The sequence below is a fragment of the Aotus nancymaae genome, unplaced genomic scaffold (assembly GCF_030222135.1).
Source record: "Aotus nancymaae isolate 86718 unplaced genomic scaffold, 86718_ANA_hifiasm-v0.15.2.pri h1tg000014l, whole genome shotgun sequence".
In the NCBI taxonomy this organism is placed as follows: domain Eukaryota; kingdom Metazoa; phylum Chordata; class Mammalia; order Primates; family Aotidae; genus Aotus; species Aotus nancymaae.
The window spans coordinates 44,364,595-44,383,753 of NW_026988425.1; the positions used below are offsets into that span (position 1 = coordinate 44,364,595).

General features: G+C 34.0%; 1 protein-coding gene across 1 annotated transcript in view; it reads right to left on the minus strand.

Moving 5' to 3' along the window:
• The window catches only part of HCN1 (hyperpolarization activated cyclic nucleotide gated potassium channel 1), a 388,448-nt gene that overhangs the window by 325,330 nt on the left and 43,959 nt on the right, over positions 1-19,159 (minus strand). Inside the window, exon 2 of the mRNA XM_012449553.2 lies at positions 17,791-18,214. Coding sequence (XP_012304976.1) covers positions 17,791-18,214 — 424 coding nt within the window. The remainder of the gene's footprint in view (positions 1-17,790; positions 18,215-19,159) is intronic.

The following is a 19,159-nucleotide window of genomic DNA, read 5'->3' on the forward strand; positions in this document are numbered from 1 at the left end:
AGTAGAGAACTCAAAAACTAGCAGCTTTTTTTTGAGACGGAGTTTCACTCTTGTTACCCAGGTTGAAGTGCAATGGCGCGATCTCGGCTCACCGCAACCTCCGCCTCCTGGGTTCAAGCAATTCTCCTGTCTCAGCCTCCCGAGTAGCTGGGACTACAGGCATGCGCCACCGTGCCCAGCTAATTTTTGTATTTTTAGTAGAGATGGGGTTTCACCATGTTGACCAGGATGGTCTCGATCTCTTGACCTCGTGATCCACCCACCTCAGCCTCCCAAAGTGCTAGGATTAGCTTTTTTAACACTTCTGTCTACAGAAAGCACTGGAACATGGTAGCATAAATAAATAATAAACTGCCAAGCAACTGGTATTTTCATACATCGTTCTTTACTTCTCTTGGTGTGATAAAAGTTGGTCCTGTCAAGGTAGAAAGTGACTGAAGTAAAAAAATGAACACATTAATATCTACCTAATATCACTACTTCACATGGTTCACATTCTCCCACACCATCAAAAGCCTAAACTGAATAATGCAGGCCCTGGCTCTGCTTACTAAGAATACTCATTCCTATTATTGTTTTATTATCTACACTGTAAACTCTTTCATAAAGGTCTCAAAAAATCACCTACTTAAAAAAAATCACAAAGGGAAAGATAGAACAAAAGCTACTAAAAAGGGGGCAAACTTTTCTGAATCTTTGCAAAAACTTTGGTTACTAGAAGCATATTAATAAGTATACAATTCTGGATAAAATGCTTATTAGAAGAAAACAAAAACATTAATATAAATGATTTCAGTATTCCAATTAAAAGGCATAGATTGTCAGGTTTGATAAATAAAACCAAGACTCAACTACATATTATCTACAAAAAGCTCACTTTAAATACACACATTGAAAATAAAATATGAGACCGAGTGCAGTAGCTCATGCCTGTAATTCTAGGACTTTGGGAGGCCAAGGTGGTGGATCACTTGTCAGGAGTTCGAGACCAGCCTGGCAAATGTGGTGAAACCCCGACTCTACTAAAACTACGAAAAATTAGCTGGGCTTGCTGGCAGGTGCCTGTAATCCCAGCTATGAGGCTGAGGCAGGAGAATCACTTGAACCTGGAAGGTGAAGGTTACCATGAGCTGAGATCATGCCATTTCACTCCAGCCTGGGCAACAGAGTGAAACTTCATCTCAAAAAAGTAAAAAACAAGAAAAGAAAATATAATATTTTATATATATATATATATATATATCATACAATTATTAAAGTACAGTGGCAATATTAATATCCAATAAAGTAGATATCAGAGGTCAAGAGGGCCATTTCATAGTGATAAAGGAACCAATTCACCAACAGGACATAACAATCCTAATTATGTATGAAATTAACAGCATAGCTTCAAAGTATATACAACAAAAAACTGATAGAACTGAAAGGGGAAATGGACAAATGCAAAATCATAGCTTAGTATATTAATGTCCTTTTCTCAAGAACTGTGAGACCAAGCAATCATAAAATCAGTAAGGATTTGGAAGATCTGAACAACATTGTTAATTGAGCAAATTTGACCTAATTGACCATTACAGAACATTCTAATCAATAATAGCAAAAGACATTTTCTTGAGCGAATATAGAACATTCACTAAGATAGACCATATTCTTGGCAATGAAGTGATTCTCCATAAATTAGAGTAAGGTGTAAAACTCAAAGATAATTAAACATATGATAGTAATATAATTTATTGGTAGCCAAAGAATCCTAAAGTAGTTAATTTGTAAGTACTTCCTAAGTCTGAATAGCTTAAAAAACAAAGTCCAAACAAAAGTAACACATTATCAGTAAAATGTATATATTGTAACACTTAAGATCTGGGTTTTATTGCTTATATTTCAAGTGTTCTCAAAATTTCAAGTACAGTAAGTTTTCCTTGTAAAAGAATTATTCTGATTCTATCATACATTTATAACATGTGCTCCCTATTTGATTGGACAAAAATCTAAATCTTAAGCATTGTAATTCTTTTTAGTGTGAAAGTTAGGAAATTAAATTATGCTAATATTCATCCACAATTAATAAATTATTAAACTCACACTAAATCTAATGTTTTGAAGCCTGGAAACTGGTACTTCCATTAATGGAGTAATTTAAATTCCTATTAAGGTTGAGTTCACTTACAAAAACTAAGTAAAATAAAGATTACTTTATAATTGATATACCCAAGAGGCTGCTCTGAGGGAGTCACCCAGGGTAAGTGCCAGTTCCTGTTAATACCTAAAAGAACGTCTATCAGCTTTTTAAGCACCTTATGATCATGGGAAGGAGATCATATGGTAGGTAGTACCATCACTGGCCCCCTAATTCTTTCTCTCTTGTCCAAGTTATAGCACATGCCACTGAATAGAAACCCTGCTTGAAATCTTACCTGTCTCTTTCCAAACCGTATGTATACTAGTTTGAGTCATATTTAAGCAGAGAGGGAGCAAGATCTATTCAAGATTTTGAATCATGGAGTGTGGATTTATTTCCTGGCACGATCATTTACTAGCTATGCAATATAGACAGGTTGTTAATAATCTCTCTGTGCCTCAGCTTCTTCACCTTTTTATAGTGATGATGATACTACCGACTTCACAGAGTCACTATGGAGCTTAATGAAATTAATATTTTTAAGAGCTTAGAATAGCATGTGGCTCCATAGTAAACAGGCTCCACAGTAAACACTGTGTTTGCTAAACATACCATGGTGTTGCCTAAAACCTTTCAAAGGTTTCTTATTGTCCTCAGGGACAAAGTCTATACTCTTTAATTTGACTTTCAAAATACCAACTTATCTTTGCAACCTCATCTCTGTATACCTCACCTATTCAGACCTAAGTTTCTTGAAAAATTGCTTACATGTCTTTTGACTTAAGGAATTTACCTTGGTTACAATGTATTTCTTTGGCTTTTTCCATAAGTCCTAGCCTTCTTATAAATCTCAGTTCAGGTATCACTTTCTCTCCAGAGCCTTCCCTAGCCTCTAAAGCTGTTATACATCCTCAAAGAGAACTGTTATTTTTGTTTGTTTGTTTTTTTACTCATATAACTAGATTTTAGGCTGTTTAAAAAAAGAAATTAGTTTTTATTTACTGTTGTAACCTATATGCATAGCATATGAGTCCAATATATATTTATTCAAAAAACAAGAAAAATGAATAATCAAATAATGGGCCATACAGCAGCTGTATTATAAAAATGTAGATCACATTTCCTCTATTATGACCTCATTAGCTAGCCCGATGGTTGTCTGAGACCAAAAACATCCATGAGAGAAAAACAAAGAGATCAACCTGGTTGGTCATTTTAATTTGAACAGATACAAAGGTAATGTAAGTTAGTCACGGGCCAACTTGGTGATCCGTTCAAGGCATACCCTGTCTCCGTCTCTCAGCTAGTCCAACTACTGAAGTAATGCTATTAAGCAAATTGCTTCAGTTATCTGACTCCCAGTTAGTTGGTAGATTGCTCTTCTTGACTTTCTTGCAGCTGGTTGAGGTCATGTGACATTCTGGCCAAAAAGTTGTAAGAACTGAAATATATTACTTCTGAGTCTGATTGTTTAAAACCCTACAGAGCTATCTATCTCCCTGTCAAAATGACTGACAATGGTCATGATGGAAGCTGCTTAGTCAGTCTACATCCAGGTATGAGATGACAAGAAGCAAGACCACAAACCCACCTATGATAGTTATGTACTGGGAGCAACATATTAACATTTGCTGTGAGAAGCTACTACGATACTTTAGCCCACATGATAACATTCCCAATACTGGAAAAAAAAAAATGTCTCCAGGAAACAATTAACAACTCACAGACTACACACTGGAGAATGTTGATCAAGATTTCTAAAAACTCTGGGAAAACATTCCAAGGAAACTATCTCCTAGATTCTTTACTTTGTAGGCTCAAGTCTGTAACAATAACATTATTTGCATGACTGAGCTTTGAGGAAACTATTTTGATTGCTTCTTTGGAAAAAAATTGAACTTTTAAAATCACATAATTTAGGAGAATTTGTTTCTAAAATAACTATTGTAAAATTACAACAAATTTAAGTTGTGGTTCTTAAGCTGAAGCATTTGCTTTTCATATCAAATAATAAGTGAACAAAAGAAACTATCATCCAGAGTTATACTGGGTACAAAGGAAAATAATCAATCTGATATGTTTTGGTCTTGCAAGTTGAGCAAGATATTTTGCCAATTTGGAAATGTTCTATCTTGAATTTAGTGATCTTCTTAATTGCTTTTATTTTTTATACAATGTTATGGGGCTTTTTTCTGTTTTAAAAGGCAGAAAATAAATGACATTTATTTTGTATCAAGGGGTAGATCACACTGGTTTCCTCAACCTCAATACTCCATTCTTCAGTTCAAGGGACAATGGAATTTATAGTATCCTGAGTCTCTGAAATAGGACTTCCTTGATCCTATGCTAAGTCTCCATTGTGAATGAGAGTGTGGTGTGTGTGTGTGTGTGTGTATGTGTCTGTGTTTGTGTCTGTGTGTCTGTGTGTCCGTTTCCTGACAAGGAAATTATATTTGTTTTCTCCCAGTAATAAAAAAATGACAAATAGATATTTTGCTGACATTCTGTTAGCAAATCTTCTGGTGGGAAATATGACAAAAGAGGAGGATAAAGAAAAAATTTTGCTTCCATAAAGGTAAAAGCGATTTTAAACATTCATAGTATTAGCAAGATCTTGTTTTCTTGGGAAACAGAGAAAGGAACTGATTTCCTAAGGGTAAGAATTAAAGCTGGGGTCCTTTGACCTCTCACGTCTTATAAAATAGGTATTATCTAACCTGAAATTCTGGGTAATTTCACTACCTGCCCATAACAAGATTAACAACAGCAATGACAATAAAAACACCATCAATAAATAGTCCTACTATTGAAGAGATATTTTACAACACCTTTTAGTGGAAAGAATGCATTGGTTTTTCAAACAGAATCTATCAACACACGGATTCTCTAACAATAGCCACAACAGACACAGATGTTGGAAGTGACTCCATGCTGAAATAGAAGCTGGGGGGTGCAAGTAAATCAATAATATACTCATGGAAAATGTGAAGACAAATGAATAATTTTGAATAAGGTAAGTATTTTCAGAACTACAGGATAACTGATTTGCTGTTGGTCACTCAAGTGCCTGAATGCAGCAGTTTCTTGATAATCTGTTAGATATTTCCAACTGTCTATTTAGTAATTGTGATACATTTTCTGGTTAAGAGTCTCCTACAAGGTCATCCATACTACAAGAAAAAGAGAGAGAGAGGGGGGAACTAAGTTTCCTTTTTGTTATCTGACTAAATGCAGAGTTTGTAAGACTGTCTATAAAATTAAAATACATTGTTCTTTCTTCCAAAAAAAAAATTTAGGGATCTTTCATAAATGTGTATGATTTGAATGCAAATGAATGTCTCATATTCTAGCATAAGAAAGTTATTTTGCAATCTCAAAACAGTATTAACATTATTTTAAATAATTTTTTTTTTGTTTCTAAAACTTGGGAAATCTCACATTTTAGTAAAGCATGATATGTAACAGCCCCTTTTTTATTTCAATGGGCTAATCAAAGGATTGTAATCATCTGGCCAAAACGTCACTATTCCCCACTTCCTGCTTTCTTAGAAGCCTTTCTAAATAGATTGAGGAGGTCTTTCAAATGGAGCCAAAATGCAGCTTTAGAGCCATTCTCAAAATATTCTATTTAATAATTTATAATAGATGGGAATTCACATACACCTGTTATAATTTTTTATTTCCTTTTCTAATTCCTTCACAAAAATACATATTCTCTTTTAGCAGTGGTTATTATTCATTTTTATATAAGATAACACAGCTAAGCATATGGTATACATATGGCCAATTAATATATGATTAAGTTCAAGTTCTATATTTGATATTATAAAGATATGAAATTTTCATGTGAAGACCTCTCATTTTTATTTTGTATAGCTAGTATATAATTACATATACAATGTTAAATGGTTGTATAAAATCATACATTTAAGAAATGTAGTACTAAACAGAGTTCTTCAAAAATCACAGCTTTTTACTGCAACATGTGCTCACTAAAAATTTTTTTCACCTGAAGGCATAGGCTTATCTTTTAATTTCAAGCCATTGAAAATTTCTGAAATATCTGAAATAATGATTCAACTAAATGATAAAAGGGCAAAGGATTTAGTTGGTGAGGTTCCCAGTAACACTAAAACAGTCATCTTTGACATTAGGCAAATCCTGATAATGCAGAGGCAGGAAGACTTCCACAAAACCGTGATTTCTTTTTATTATTATTTTTATTGCTTACTGGTGCCCTCCTTTCTCCTCTGCCAGTCAATCTAAACTCACCACATTCTGGTTGAACCTCCCACTCATATAAATGCACATTCTCTCCCTCAGGTTGTGACACTCATATTCATGTACTTATCCTTTCTGTATAATTACTCTCAGCTCCCTGTCAACCAATAGCCTGCTAACATGTTATCTAGTAATAGCTTAACGCACATTTGACATTTTCTAGGATACTCTTGAAGATAATAAAGACATTGAAACATAAATTAGTCATTCCCAATAGTGAAATTTTAGTTATTAATATCAGAATTCTCAATAAATGTTTGAGAGCACAAAACTGGTCACTTAGAACTTCAAGAATCCATTACTCATAACCTAGCCGTCAAGAGAGTAAATGTATATACTACTTTGCAATCTATATACCATCTAATATTATTCTAAAGCCAATGCTTATGTGAGCCTAAAAGATTATAAATCTAGAAGTTCTTCAATAACTCTTTCCCAACAGATTGGTAATTACTGGCATTCCTTGGTAATTACTGTTATTACAAAGTTGTCTTGCTTCTACAACAAATATGTGTAAGGAGAAGAAAGAGAAGTTGTCTTTACTAGATTAAAGATTATCTAGTGCTACATTTCTCTAAATTTCAGTCTAGATAAAAATGAGGCAATATGTTTTAATTGTACAGCATTGTTAAAACCTATCAATTCGAATGCTTGTGATTCATTGCCAGTTAACTGAAAGGAGTTGTTCTGAACATTTATCCTTCTCCTTAGTATCATGAAAATGAATATTTTCACACAATGGAGAACTACTTCCCGCACTAAGAAACTGTCACATTCACAAAGCTAGTTGATCTCCCAAGCATTACTGCTAGGTATGGTTAGGTAGATATACTTCCTGGATTCTAAATTTAAAAGCACATTTTACCACAATCCAGATTCTACTATTTAAATCTTAGGCATGAGCCAGAATATTGAGGAAGGAAAAAAATTTCATTCCTTCATAGATTCTGTGAAAGAATCAGTGAATTAACTTGACATGCTAATTATATCTTATATAAATATGCTCTAGAGATTTTCAATTTTAGAGTTCACAAAGCACTTTCATATGAATTTTCCATTTGATTATCAACCAAGTAGGAGCTGTCATCCATGTTTTTTAAATATGAGAAAAATGTCTGAAAATGACTTGCACAAGATACTCCTGACACTCATTTCAGAATTCTGCATTCCCCCCGTTCTCAACTCATATCCCCACAAAAACAACAAAAACAGCAAATTGAAATAATAGATTATTGTGAATATTCTGACCCATAAACAATCTCAATGGGAAACAATCTCTATCTGATTCCACTACTCCTGACTTAGATAAGATTATTTAAAAATAGCTACCATTTCTTTATTTTGCAACTGCTTTAAATTATCGGGAGCCCTGAGACCAGCCTCCAGAGTCCGTACTCAATGTCTACTTTCACTTTAAAATGTAATAAGGAATTTAGCTGTCTTAAAAAAATGGTCTAAATGGCAGATTTAACTCAAAATAGCCACCAGACTTACATAACCAACCAAATGCATTTCCTTTTCACACTAAGATACGACTCATATAATACAAAATCTAAACTGCAAACATCAGCAAGACAGAAAGAGAAGTCAAAGCAGGTCTTCCTCAGCCATTATCTGGTGCAACTGAAGGGCTCTAATTTTATTTACTCTTGAGCTTTCATAATACAGTTATAATGCCTCATAAACTGACTTTCTGTGACAATTGCTGATATACTTCAAATAGTATGCTTTGCCCAATTATATTCACATCAATCATTCTTTTGAAATAATGCAGGCATAATCTTGTTTTCCAAAGTATTTTAAATTAGTAAAAACACCTTTGACATTGAATCAGACTAAAGTGAAAGCCTGATTTATTAGAAATTGATAGTAAAAAGGCATATATTTTCCTTTTCATTACGTAAGTATATTTAGCATTTTCTTCAGAGATAAGTTTAATTTCACCTAGTTATTTGTAACAATAAAATATTCTTGGATGTCACTATACCATTTTCCAACGTCCATTATGTATCATCACACCTTTCTTGTTTGTAGATAGGCGCACCATATACAAGACCAACTAAAGTGACCCATTCAACTGAGATAATTACTAGGATAATTAAAGTAACACACGCTTATTATAAAACACTCTGGCAATAGAACCAGATTTCAAGTTTAAACCAGAAGCACATAACGAATTGTGTCTACAACATTCATAAACCAATAGTATTATCAACTTAAATAGCACACAAATGAGTCTAAAATAGCAGCAGCCATAATATATATGGTATCTGCATGCACAATGAAAGGAAAAACTAAGTAATCTATTCAGAAACTGGATAAATGTAAGGCTAAATGTGCTTTGTCCTAAATTAGCCTGATTCATCTGCTACTTCAGTTCTTCAGTTGGTATATTTTGGGCAGAAGTAATGCATAATAAGGGCCAGGCACATTGGCTCATGCTTGTAATCGCAGTGTTTTAGGAGGCTGAGGTGGGATGATAGCTTGAGGCTAGGAGTTCCAGACCAGCCAGGGGAATACTGCAAGACCCTATCTGTACAAAAGAAAAATTTTTTTAATTAGCCAGGAGTGGTGGCATGCACCTATAATCCCAATTGTGTGGGAAGATCCCTTGAGCTTAGGAGTTCAAGGTTGCAGTGGGCTATAATCCTACCATTGCACTTTAGCCTGGGCAAAAGAGCAAGACCTCATCTCTAAAGAAAGAGCAATGTGGCCAGGCGAAGTGGCTCGCTCCTGCAATCCCAGCACTTTGGGAGGCTGAGGTAGGCAGATCACGAGGTCAGGAGATCGTTTCGTCCCTAACACGGTGAAACCCCGTGTCTACTAAAAATACAAAAAAAATTAGCCAGGTGTGGCCGTAGGCACCTGTAATCCCAGCTACTTGGGAAGCTGAAGCTCGCTTGAATCCAGGAGGCGGAGGTTGCAGTGAACCAAGATTGTGCCATTGCACTACAGCCTGGCTACAGAGGGAGACTCAGTCTCAAAAAAAAAAAAAAAAAAAAAAAGCAATGCATAATAGTATTCATAATTCTTTCAATATTTGCCAGGGCAATAAGCACAATAAAGGGCTAATAACTGAACTCCTTTTTGAGATTTTTACATTTTAAATTCATAGAAACATTTATAATATAACTTAAATTTCTATGAACTTTTTAGTTTCAAAGTATATGTTCAACAATAACATCTCATTTGAACCTTAGATTCTGTGAGATTGGACACAAAAATTATCATTATCCCCATTCTCTCAATGAAGAAATTGATTAATTTTTCCATGATTTCTAAATTCCCTTGGAATATTCCCCAGACTTTGCCACTTAGAAGGACATACACTTTCACACTTAGATTTGAAAGTGGCCATATTTAGCGTGCTTACCCTAGAACCTCTCTTCTACTCTCTATGACACACTCATATATAATATCTCTCTCTCTTGGTTTTGTTGTTTACACAATAAATGCTTGTAACACTGGATTCAATACATTGTTGTTTTATTTATTGGTTTGTTTATTTACATGTTTTATTTTCCTACTGAAGTTCCATTGCGGAAATAACTGAAATCACTTAGCAAGTATTTTAGAGCCCAATTATTTCCCAGACACTATGCTAGGAGCTGAAGATGCAGGAAAGCTCTGATATTTGTCCTTTTGGAGTCTAATATGTAGTTTTAAAGGCACAGATACAGAGAAATTACAAAAGTGATGACTGTTACAAAGCAGAAGCACAAGGAGCTATACCAGATCCATTACAGATGGAACTAACTACATTTGAGAGATTAGTTAATTCTACCTGAAGGAAGCGATGCTTAAATAAAGCGAGTTGGCTAATCTGAAACTGTTGAAAGGAACAAAGTTCTAGAAAACATGAACACATATTTTCATGAACATGAAACATAGGATTTGAAATGTGGTGTTTGACAAACTAAAGAGGTTCAACATAGTTAAAGAATAATGAGCAAAGGGTTTCTCAGGTTGAGAGTTTGGCCAGAAACAAATTTCAAAGAGCCTTGAATATTGGATTGTATATTGACAGTAATGAAAAGTTACAGAAATATTTTCAGCAGGTGGGTAATATGGTAATAGTTACTCTTCAAAACTATCACTTTTGAGTTCCTGAGAAGGCAAGCAAGGGTGAATTTTTAAAAATACAGTTATGAATTGAGTATAGAAATCCAGATGAGAGACAACTGAAGTTTGCTTGGACTAGGATGGTGGTAAGGCGGTCAAGTGAAGAAGTTACAGGATTCAAATCACACTCGGGAAGTAGTAGAACCAGTAGGACTTGGCTATTTCTTGGTAATTGAAAGAGAAGGAAAAGAATACTTTTTAGATTTCTGACTTGAGTAACAGGAAATATGGAAGAAGGAGAAGATTTAAAGAAAAAATGAACCTACTAAGATTGAGGAGCTCATGAGATATCTTTGTAGGGATGTCACTGAGTCATGTGGACATTGAAGCAACTAGGTACATAATTTAGAAACTTGGGTATCAATCTGATTAGTATCAATATATAGCCATGGAATTATAGAAAAACCTGCAAAACAAGAACACAGATTGGGACAAGGATCAGGCATTAAGAAAGTTGAATGTTTTAATCTTAAAATAGGAAGCATGAACATTTCAAATTGGATCTTATATTCTGACATTTAACTGAGATTTCCATGTCAAAAGCACTGAGATTATACAGATCTGCCACAGGACACTGACCAAAGAGCATTTATAAACTTAAGCCTTTCCTATAACATATGTATATGTACATCGTACACACCCTGTTACAACTTTTTAGTTGTCTTGGGTCTGGGCATGGTGGCTCATGCCTGTAATCCCAGCACTTTGGAAGGCCAAGGTGGGTGGATTACCTGAGATCAGGAGTTCAAGACGAGGCCACCTACCCAACATGGTGAAACCCGTCTCTACTAAAAACACAAAAATTAACCAGGTGTGTTGGCGACACCTGTAGTCCCAGCTACTTAGGAGGCTGAGACAGGAGAATCACTTGAACCCAGGAGGCGGAGATTGCAGCGAGCCAAGATCAAACCAACTACACTCCAGCCTGGATAACAGAGCAGTTGCCTTGATGTAACATTTCATTTCCAAACAGAACTCATTTTATTGCACATTAAAACTTTAAGATATCTGTTAAGATATCACATTCAAAAATACATAATATAATACTGAAAACAATTCTCTGAGAATACTAATAATTGTTTAGAGAAGGAACTTAAAATTCTGTGTAATTGGAGAAGAAAGTATAGTTAGATATCATTTTACATATATGAATATCCATAGCCATTCTTTTTTTTTTTTTTTCAAGAAATGAACTAGCCAAGAAAATAGATGATTCCAGGAGGGTGTAAATGAATAATTTCAAAGAAAAGTTTGGCATTTTAGAAGATAGAACCTTAAGGTAACATAACCAATAGAGGACACCTAGTGGTCTTCAGCAGAATCAATATTTGCTTGCAGAAAATATCAGGCAATTCACACACATGTAAGAATGTTGGTGTTGGTAGATATGCTAATTTGAGAAAGATGTCAACATAAATATTATAAGTATTACAGAAATATATGTTTAAACATTTCAGATAACTTCCATATACTTCATTTCATTTGAACTTCACAACTGGTTGATTGTTTGTGGGCATAAATAAGTCGCTTTATGTGATTTTCCCTAGATTACGTAGAAAATAATGTTGCAGTTGAAACATACACTAATTTCTGGTATAAAATCCATTCCATACATCCATAAAAATCAAAACCTCCAATATAATTGATATTTAAAATAGTAAAACACTACAGGTAGACTTCATAGAAGGCCTTATCATACTTTATTAACTGATACAAACATTTTCCAACAGCAAGAGTACTTGGCAAAGATAAACCTTTTTTTAGCTATCTAAGAAAGTAGTATGTTTGACATTGACTGCATACAAAAAAATGCAAGGAAGTGATAAACCTCTCTTCTAACTGGTGGTGTTAGCTCTATCCACAGTGGCCTCCAATCCTCATTCTGTAGCACTCTAAAATGTGTATCTCCTGCCTAAAATGCATCAATGGTACCTTTTAATTAAGTCTATCCTTAGCACAAATTCTGGTCTACATCTCTAAACTTAATCTGGAGATGTGCATCTACTGCACTAGGCTGCTTGTATCTTGTGTCTTGTGGAAGGCACTGGTCTGCCTGGCCCACTTGTTCAGCTTGGTAATGCATATTCCAGATTCAAAATTCAGTTCAGTATCTTCAAAGGCTTCCTCTTGTGCAGAAGCAATTATGTTGCTCACTCCCTTATTTGTGCCACTACTTCTTACACCATCTGTGATTATTTGCTCACATCTGCTTTTTTCACAAAACTGGCATCTGTCTTCTATTCTTATTTGCAGCATCTCCACATAACAGATTACTCAGTAAACCCTTGGGAGTGAAGAATGAATACTCTCTTATTATTATTTAATGGATTTAGAACATGGGAGATTGCCAGTATTTAGTGGATAAGCATGCTCTGATCATTTATTGTATTTATAACCCTGCACTAGTATACCAAAAAATTCAAGGGCAAAATTTGACACTGATTCTTCCCTATGATGTCTATGTTTGGCAAAAGGAAAGGAAAATGTGTGTAATAAAGCATTAGTAACCAAATGATCATGAACACACGCATGTAGAGCCAGTAGAAATTTTCATTGTAAAGGTATTGACTGTCACAGTAGAGTCCATCAATATAGAACACTTTCCAGAAATTAGTTTAAGCCTGATTTTTTTTTTTTTTGAGATGGAGTTTTGCTCTTGTCACCCAGGCTGGAGTACAATGAAACGATCTCAGTTCACTACAGCCTCTGCCTCCCAAGTTCAAGTGGTTCTCCTCCAGAGTAGCTAGGATTACAGGCACCTGCCACCATACCCAGTTAATTTTTATATTTTTTAGTAGAGATATTTTTCACCATGTTAGCCAGGCTGGTCTCGAACTCCTGAACTCAGGTGATCCACCCATCTCAGTCTCCCAAAGTGCTGGGATTATAGATGTGAGCCACTGTGCCTGGCCTAAAGTCTGATTTTTAAAGGAGTGACAGAAAAAAAAAAAAAAGCCTTTCCAAATCAGAGATGTAGCAGGAGTAAAATTATAGAGGCAGAAAGAATCATTTCCTGCAAGCAGCACTGTAAAACAAAAACACAAACAAACAGAAAAGAGTTGAGTGCAAATATGAAGTGACAATGGTAAGAGCAGGGAACAATGTGCTGGAGAGCCTTGTAGGCACAGCAAAGAAACACAGATTTGATGTGATAAGCAATAGGGAGCCTCTCTAAGATCTAGTACAGGGCAGGTTTGGGACAACTCTGCTCTTTGCTTATGGCAAATCATAGAATCCTATGTGTTTTTTAAAATATGAAAGTAATTAAAATATGTATTTGTATAATTATAGACAGGCAATTTATAGTAAGAGTTAGTTTCTACTTTACACCAATTTGAATGCTAAAATTAACCAAAGACAGAAACTGTAATCTGCATTAGTTCCCTGCAGAATAAATTTCCTTATTACTTCTCTGTTGTTATATATGATTTGTATATAAAACCATCTCTAAGCCAGTATAAATATCTAATACTGATTTCAAGACAAGCATTGAAATGTTCAAGACACATTATTCATCTGAAATTGCTATAAACATATAAAATCAAAACCACAAGCCCTCTTTCCTGCCCTAAAATGTATGTAATTAATTGTAATTTGTCCCAGTTCTATACAAGGGAGGTTGGGGAGATTCAAAATGATGATTAAAAAATAAAATATTATAGTTATATATTCCAAAGCCATAGTTATTATATAATGATGCATTTCCTACTTTTTAAAATTAACTATGAAATATTTATGCTTTATCTATGACATTAAGTCCTACAGAGATAATCATTACAGTGTAGCATTTCTCTTTGCAATTAATATTTCCTAAACCTCAAAAAAATTTTGAAGGTCATCTCCTATTGATAAAATGACTGAGATCAGCAGCTGTAAAGGAACTCTTCACCTTTACAAACTGAATAATCTCCTATTCACTAAGCTCTTAATCTACTCTTTATCTCTTCAGTGGCTTGTGATTGTCACATATTCCATTTAATTTCCAGGGATTTCCTCACCGTATGTCTCTTTTTAGAAGGATCATACAGAATTGGGTCCCCTTGTGATAGGTTACGAAATAGCAGTCTGGCTTGGATCACAATCTTTACTTGTAATACAGTAACAACAACAATGCTGAATTCAAACAATAATTTTTTAAACTCAAATGAAAGAACGGGAAAGATTCACCTCAGTTTTCTAGCTATTGCAAGAAAAGACATTTTTGGCTTGATTTATCTAAAATGTCTCTGATTTTTACTTCACCTGGCAATATATATAAAGTTTCAGTTTAATGTCACAGAGAGCTATTTTTACATCCTAAATCTATTGATCTTATAATTGGCTCATGAAAACAACTTCCCTCTTCATTTCTTAACACCATGTGTTTCATAAATTAGTTGCCCAAATCAGCTATTTCCTCCTGTATTAAACACTAATTCAGCTTTAGAAATGATAATAACATAAGGACAAAATTTCAAAGCTTCTGTATCTCATTCATAATATTTTTCTAATTTATCTGGCATCAGGGCTTCTTGTTGTTTTTCAGTTGAACTAATTCAGTCCAGAAAAAAAAAAAATGTATTGTTGAAGATGGAAGCAGTCTCCTATAGAAGGCAGCAGCTTTCCTCAGGAATGATTCATTTAGAACAGTGGCAGCTTCCAGACTTCACACATTACTTCCCCAAATTTGCTGAATTTAGCATTAGCCAGCTTGGTACTAAAACACTCAGAATCAAAGATATGTGGGAGAACTCACATCTTCCTCTATATTCTTATTTCAAAAGCTCACAGAGCTACTTTTTCTGATTTATTTGTTATATTTCTACTTGTAAACATATCCTGGTGGCATTTATAAAAATCAGGTAGACAGATTTCCAGTTTTGGAATCATTCAAGTTTCCTTGTGATTATGGTTAGAATCATGTAGGTGATAGAAGGATGAATTTTTATTAAATTCTGAATTATTCTTCTGTTTCTTCCCTGTTTAACAGTATTACTAACAGGCACTAAATACCCATGATACATGATATTATATGGGGTATCATATAATCAAGAAAACATTCTTCACCTAAATGGGCTTATGGTTCATTTATTACCAAGGTCATTTATTTATAAGAAAGATCTTGCCAACTCACAGCTCTAGCCTGAATGTACTTGGTTACCAAATGTCTGTAAGTGCATATTAAATTGCATTTTACAATAATGATAGCAGTGAGCTGATGTTCTTAAATTATATCATGGCATCTTTAAAACACATCATGTTACACAGATCTAGGTTCCTGTGATTACTGCCAGAAGCCAAAGGACATTGCTGTTAAGGAGTATGCTCTTCTATGACCACATGGTCTGCCATTTTATCTGATAGGATGCCATCTGTTCATCCTGCTGCCATTCTCTAGGGTAACTGGGTTAAAACCACAAGACATTAAAAATAGTCACATTGCTACTGTATTTTTAATTGACTGGATATTTATATCAGTGACTTTCTTTTCACAGGATATTTGTTAAAATATTTTTCTGTGGCCTTGTTTTAAAAGGTACTGTTCAACTTTATTGCATTGCATGCCCCACAGTCTTACTTAAGAAAAGTTCCCTACAATTTCTTAGACAATCTATAAAATGGTAAAATATTAAGATACTTATAACTAAAACAGTATATGTCATAGTAAGAACTTACATAGTTTTGCAGTTGTGAGCACTAGATCCTGACTCTGATTGCCAAGTTTAGAATCCCAGCTCTACTTCTTACTAGTTCTATGAATCTGGACAAGTTACCTTATAGTATTTAATTGTTCTCCTCTGTTAAATGATGGCAATAATATCTACATCATTGAGTTGTTAGGAAGATTCAGTGACCTAATACATGTAAAGGATCAAACATACTACATGACATGTAATAAGCCTTCAATAAATATTAGAAATTATTAGCAAGAATCATCTTGGTTTGGTATTAATCTCAAGTTAGCATAAAAAGAGCTTTGAGAACTGAACATTTATTCCATTTTAGATGGAATGTGTTATATAGAGAAAAATTACAAGATGAATCTGATTTCTCAAATGTGCTTCATTTGATTTTAAATATATCCCATATCTATATTTTAAGAATGATCCATTTTTATGCCTTTTTATCAGTGTATTATGCAGTGTTTTATTATTTCATGTCATTTCCTGAAATCCTGTGAACCAAAATGTCACTGACAAGCACATACAAAAACACTGCTACCACCTCACAGGAATCAAACAGAACTTCCATTTTATGACTTATTTAAAAGCATAATCTATCTTGAAAATGCTAAAAAGTATTTCTGTAGGGAGTAAAGCAATAATCTATACCCAGTATATGACTTTATATGACTTTCATTAGTACTGGTTTAGGCATTCTACAGGTCTTTAGGACTGTTAACGTTTATGAAGGCAATAAAATTCAGGTTATAATTAATACAAAAAGACTTAGGAAGAAAATGAAGTCAAATGGTTAATATGCAGACTTTGAAGATAGGGATATAAACTCCTTTGCTTGATGATGATTTAACTCAGATCTTTGGAAACTCCAGTTGGCTGAGCCTTCTCAGGTCCTACCCACGTCTGAGAACAGCAGATGCCCTATTCAGCAAAATATGGGTCTGACTAGTCAGATTCACTCCATTTATTCACTATACTCTTTGTGTTTTCTATGTACAATGTCCCTTATGAATATGCTCTTTTTTAGTATTTTGAAATGAACTAATAGGGAGAAACTATAATAAATTATTATAAGCAAGGCCTAATAGTGAGCAAAATTTTAATACACTAAAAACAAAGCCTTTACATATACAACTTGGAAATAAAGAAGCAATCTGTTTTACCAAACATGAGTTCAATGAAACTTCAATATTAGAGGAGACAAAAACCACAATATCTCGTAGAGCTAATGATGTACCAGATTAGTAATTAGACCCTACACATCTTTATCAAAGATGGTATTTGATGTATTCATAATAGATTAAAAAAAAAGGTGGGAGAGGGGTTGTATTGAACAGGATAATAATTGTTAATTAAAGTGTATTCATTTTAAAATATAATAAATTGGCATAAAATGATCACTATTTTTTTCAGCTCATTCAAATCTATTATTGATCATATATTTTAGGGATATAAATATATCACTTATGCATGGAAAAGAGGAGTCAAGTACATTTTTCTACTGGAATTTCATAAAACTCATTACATGTAGCACAGTTGTTCATTTTAAAACAGTCATATTTAACAGTTTCATGATATAGATTTAAAAAAGAAAAAGATGCATCTTACCTCTTCCCATTGATGTATGTATCTAATTAACCTTGAAAGTCGTAATAAACGCAAGAGACTGAGAATTTTTGTAAACCTCACAATGCGAAGTGCCCTGGCTGTCTTGTAAACTTCTGAATCCATTCCTTTTTCTACAATAAGAAAGATATAATCCACTGGGATGGATGAGATGAAGTCAACCACAAACCAGCTTTTTAAATAATTCATCTTGATCACTTTGGGGTCCAGGATGATTTCAGAACTGTCTTCATTGACAGTCCCAGTCCTAAAATTCATGATCAGGTCCAATAGGAAAACTGTATCTGATGCCACATTGAAAATAATCCATGGTGTTGTTGTTTGCTCTGTAAAGAATGTGATTCCAACTGGTATGATGACTAGATTTCCAACCATCATTATAAGCATTATTAAATCCCAATAAAACCTACAACAAATAAAAAGAATCAGATTTTAAGATGTAGAAAATAACCAGCCTATTCCCCCCATGAAAAATTATTACTGACATATAATGAGATCAGTAAGTAAAATAACAAAGAAATGGTTTTGTAAGAAAAAAAATGTGATTCCTTAAATGGCTATATGTTTAAATATAAGTAAAATTAATATATTCCTAAACCAAGGCATTATTATTACAGAATTCTAAAAATTATGTGATATGAAGCATTATACAAATAAAATCAAGAACATTCATATCCCCATTTATTTAGTAAAGAGGCAAAAAAAGCAACCTGCCTTATAGTTAATACAAAATATACACAGAAACTAGAAGGACGTGTAAGACTGGAAGATCTATAAGAATGTCTTTGGGAAGGCTCTTTTGAGGCATTTTGAATTATTTTACATGTCCATTTACCATAGATTAGAAAAAAACTGAAATAAATAGGATACTCTAGCAATTAATTTTGGTACTGCAGATTTATCTCAATAAATACAGATTAGGTTTGCCATGGAGTCTAGAATACCCTGGAGCTTTGCAGTACTCCAAATACTTATGCTTTCTTTTCTTCTTTTGCTTGAAATAAGAAAACTAATTTTGGTCTGATGCTAAAAAGAACTGAACAGGTTCTACTCCAGATTTGAAAACAGAATCTACCCAAAATTTGTGTTTTTATTACTGCTGTACTGAACAACTACTTTAAATTTATTGCCACTATTTCTCTAAAAATATTTTCATTTTTTTTGTTTGTTTGTTTTGAGATGGAGTTTCACTCTTGTTGCCCAGGCTGGAGTGCAATGGCACGATCTCGTCTCACTGCAAACTCCGCCTCCGGAGTTCAAGTAATTCTCTCGTCTCAGCCTCCGAGTAGCTGGCATTACAGGCGCCCACCATGCCAGGCTAAAAAAATTCTTTCTTTAACATTTCTAATTT